This window comes from Dasypus novemcinctus, chromosome 4 (genome assembly GCF_030445035.2).
Source record: "Dasypus novemcinctus isolate mDasNov1 chromosome 4, mDasNov1.1.hap2, whole genome shotgun sequence".
Classification (NCBI taxonomy): domain Eukaryota; kingdom Metazoa; phylum Chordata; class Mammalia; order Cingulata; family Dasypodidae; genus Dasypus; species Dasypus novemcinctus.
In genome coordinates, this window is record NC_080676.1 from 150,710,460 (window position 1) to 150,715,000 (window position 4,541).

A 4,541-nucleotide genomic window follows, 5' to 3' on the forward strand; every position below is an offset into this window, starting at 1 on the left:
TAGAGCATAATAGATGTGAGTAAAACTTCTGGAATAAGGTACCTGGGTTCAAATTTTATCTGCTACTTTTAGCTGTGTGATATGACATTAAACCTATTACTTAATCTCCTTAATCTTCACTTACCCTGTTTTAAATAGTGTGGTAATAATTGTAGCTTCCTTTCAGAGTAATTTGGAGAATCCAAAAGGAGTCATTTCCTAGTCCATGATAGAATGAATCTGAAGACACTAGTAAATGAAAATATTTGAGACATTTGTTGCTTGCATAATGTCAGTGATCATAGACTCCTATGATGGAATTGAAGCTTAAGCTTCAGTGACAAAGAGCTTTAAAATGGGGCCAAGAGTGCATCATTTAAGGTACCTGGTTTGATTGTGAAAATCTTGAGACAAGAACACAGTAATCTTGTTTGAAGGCTTCACGATGCGCAATGATATAAGAGATTTATGGGGATTTTGTTGGTGGTGTTTTTTGTTGTTCATGCTCAAATAATTTACAATGAGGACAACATTCCCTACAGTTTGCCACACCTACTACAGAGGAAGTATAAAAGGTCTTGCAGAGATGGTGATATTCACATTCAGGACAATCTCATCCTCTCCCACATTTGAACCATCAACTCCTGACACCATGGTCTATTGCGGCAACTACTGTGGAGGACTGGGCTACGGCTATGGTGGCCTAGGCTGTGGCTATGGCTATGGTGGCCTGGGCTATGGCTATGGTTATGGTGGCCTAGGCTGTGGCTATGGCTGTGGCTATCGTGGCTATGGTGGTTATGGATATGGCCGCTACAGCCCATCTTTCTATGGAAGCTATGGATATGGCTGCTACCACCCATCCTGCTATGGAAGACACTGGACATATGGATTCTATTGAAAAATGTAGTGAAGTACTGAGTCTTCTGGATTTTTCCAACTGTTAAGCAGCTGCTTATTTTGTTCATTATTGCTACTCTGCTGTAGCAATAATCTAACTCTAAGTTACCAACAAAGAACTTCAGATGCCATCCTATTTTGCTTTATGGGCAAACTTTTAAAGAAAGTTTTTTAAAGGCTGCTAAATATTTCCTTGGCTGTCTAAGTAATTCTTTCAATAAATTTAATCTCTTCAAATATGATTTGATATATTGTTTATTTTGCCATCATTTTTGCATAGGATGATTGTAATAGGAAAAATTGTGAAGTTACTATCCAAAAGGCTGATGCGACTTAGAAGACCAGTCATGATGAGCAATTCCTTGGAGAGAGGATTCAAGTGTGTTGTTCATAGTTTCTTATACTCAATATACGACTTTTGTGTTTGTCCTGCATTTGTATGCTAAAGAAGTGCTGATGCAAATTACCAGAAAATGGTTGGCTTCTATAAAGGATTTTAATTACAGTTACAAGTCACTGAAAAGTCCAAATCAAGGTTGATTTGTCACCAAATCAGTTCCCACATGTTGAAGCAAGATGGTTACTGATCTCTCCTTGACCTCTCCTTCCTGGGCTTCCTCTTCCTCTTAAGATTCTGTGGGCCCAGTGCCTTCCTGATCTCAGCTATAGGCTGGCATAGGGCTTGTCTCTCAGGGCTTCCCATAATGGTGTTGGCATAGGGCTCATTTCTTTCTGGGCCTTCTCAGCTCCTCAACTGCTCTGTTCTCTTCACAGTGTCACCTGCAAACTCTGTTCTCTTTACAACATCAGCTGCAAACTATCAGGCAAATGATTCATCTCTCCCTGGGGACTCAGGATAAAAATTGACAGAGATCTCTCTCTTCCCATGTGTCCTCTTGAGTGAGTGACCATTAATATCAGCCTACCAAGGGGGTGGAGACTCACCTGAGATATGCCTTCCTGACATAAGCAACCAGAAGCCCTAAAGATTTTATCAAGTAAAGTTAATCAGAGGCTCCTTGCTGAGTTTAATACAAACAAAGGTTATTCACACCCGTAGAAGTATATTAGTTTACAACAATAATCTTTCTCTTCTAGGGATTCCTAAAGTAATTGTAAACAGCCACAGCCCTCTGTCCAATGTTCACATGCCAAACACATCAACTTCTTTATTCCCAATATTTTTCTCCACATATATCGCTAATCATTTAAATCTGACCTACCATGTGTTCATATTTGGTTGAGGTTCAAAGAAGAAATCACATATTTAATTATAAAATGAAATAATTTGAACTGATTAGTGGAGATAATGTGATACACCAAATATTTTGAATACTGAAAAGCTGTGATTGGAGGGCATGCCATAGCTTATATTAGACAATCAGTGATCTATAATTCCTTTTTTTTTTTATTCCCCCCACCTTTGTGGGCTTTTTTTTTTTTACTTGCTGTCTGCTCCTTGTGTCCATTCACTGTGCATTCTTTTGTATCTGTATTTTATTTATTTATCCCCCCCCCCCCCCGTGGCTTGCTTGTTGTCTGCTCTCTGTGTCTATTCCTGGTGTTCTTTTGTTCATTTTTGTTTGTTTATTTGTCTCCCTTTTTGTTGAGTCACCTTGTTGAGTTGGCTCTCCTTGGCACTTGTGGGCTGGTGGCACTCTGCAGCCTGCAGGAAAGCCTGCCTTCACAAATAGGCCCCGGGATGCAAACCCAGGGCCTCCCATATGGTAAACGGGAGCCCAAATAATTGAGCCACAGCTGCTTCCCTGTAATTCCTTTTTAGAAAGCTAGTATAGAGAGCAAATTGAATCAAAGGTAAAGAGAAGGAAAATAAAGATGAGTGGAATCAGTTATATAGAAATAGACAACAAATTCAAAATGTCAATGAGCTGTCAAGTCAGTAGATTGAACAACTAAATAAATTGATGAATTATAAGAAGAATGATGAAGAATATGAAAGAAATCATAAAAATTACCAGCATAAAAATGAAAGACCTAAATGAATCCCCCATATATAAGGAAATATAACAGACATAACACTAATAAATTCAATAACATTGATGAAATGGAAAATCTCCCTGACAATCACACATAAAAAAAATCAACTCAGAGAATCTGACTAAATTACAGTTTTCGTATCCAGAATTTTAAAACTTTTCTCATAGAAACCTCTAGGCCCATATATCCCCAATGCTGAAGTGTATTAAATATTTATATAACAGACATCTGCATAACTGAAGAAAATAACACCAACCTAGGAACCTATCTTCCAAAATTTTTTCCAAAATCAATACTGAACATCAAGAACAGGAAAGGCAAAGCTACATGAAATCTGCATGCACATAAAAAGTAAAAGACAGAGTGGGCCCAAGGTGAACAAGACAAATAAGCAAATCCTGCAAGTGAGTTCTCATGCTTTTGACACATTCTTATCATGTTGCAAAATTGCGTAGAGCATAAAGGTAGAGATGGGGAGAGAGAAAAAAGTAAGAAAATTAGGCAGGAGGAAAGGGGAGCTATCAACAAAGTCTAAAGTTTACCCAGAAACACTGACAGGAAGTTTAATTCTTCACTGAGACTAAATAATACTTTTCGTACAAAAGGATCTTGGTAGATGAGTAAATATATGAAGAGAAGATAAGGAAGGAACTTAAAAATACACATGTTTTATGGACCATTCTTGGAAAAAAAACACATAGCTTTTAGGGATGCAAATGTGTACGAAGAAGAGAGAAACACTCTTATGAAATATGGTTATGAAGGTATAAAAAGAAAAAGAAAACTCTAGATAGATAAAGAAGATAAAGCAAATTGGAAAACACACAGGCAATTGTATCAGCACTTAGACCTACATAAATTCAGCAAACTGTCTGGATTTTTAATAGTGAGAGATTAAGATTCATTAAATTAAGAACCATATAAATTACCCCACAATCAAAAAATAAATAAGATAAAGATTAACATTTGCCCACGGAGTTACTGAAAAATCAGAAAATGAAACTCAACACACATCACTGGAACTAGGTTACTTGTGAGAAAAAAAAAAGCATTATTAAAGAAGAAGACAATGCTAAATTGTAACTTAAATTGGAATGAATTATACCTAAACTTGCAGGGATGATATGAAAAATCACCCTGATTTAGAAATTGAAAAACTAATAGCAGAACTGAAAATTTAAGAACACGAGTGAAAATTATTTAATTCAGAAATGGAACAAAAGAAAAAGAAAAATTAACAAGCAAAAAGGAATAAGATGCATAGGGATACACTATGATAAATGAATTTAAATATAAGCTAATAAGGTATTATGGAGAAGTATATGGAAAACAAGGGAAAGAATGTTATGTGATGAAGAGAATATTAATGAAGATGAGATCTCGAGAAAATAATAATGACACACAAATAAGTAGTAACATTCATATTACTGGTCTTTCTAAAAAAGAAAACCAGCTAATGGAGTGGAATATTTTAAACCATTGTCCAAGAAAACTTTTCAGAGAGTGAAAGACACCTGAAATTATTTATTGAAAGGGCACAACATCTTCAAGAGAATAGAAATCCAGAATTATTAATTATAAAATACATCCTGTTAAAATATTAGATTAAAATTTTAGAACTTCCTCAGAGATTCCAGACAAAAATAATCAACTATTAAAAAAAG

At 35.9% G+C, this 4,541-nt stretch overlaps 1 protein-coding gene across 1 annotated transcript; it reads left to right on the top strand.

Annotated features, from left to right (window-relative positions):
• The first annotated feature begins 631 nt into the window (after nt 1-631).
• LOC111766601 (keratin-associated protein 20-2-like) lies at nt 632-880 on the top strand. The gene has a single exon (XM_023591756.2). It carries the CDS (start codon nt 632-634, stop codon nt 878-880), a length of 249 nt encoding a protein of 82 aa, XP_023447524.2.
• Nucleotides 881-4,541: the final 3,661 nt, after the last annotated feature.

Bases quoted from the DNA above. Each gene is read 5' to 3' on its own strand.
- LOC111766601 (XM_023591756.2), top strand. From the start codon at position 632: ATGGTCTATTGCGGCAACTACTGTGGAGGACTGGGCTACGGCTATGGT.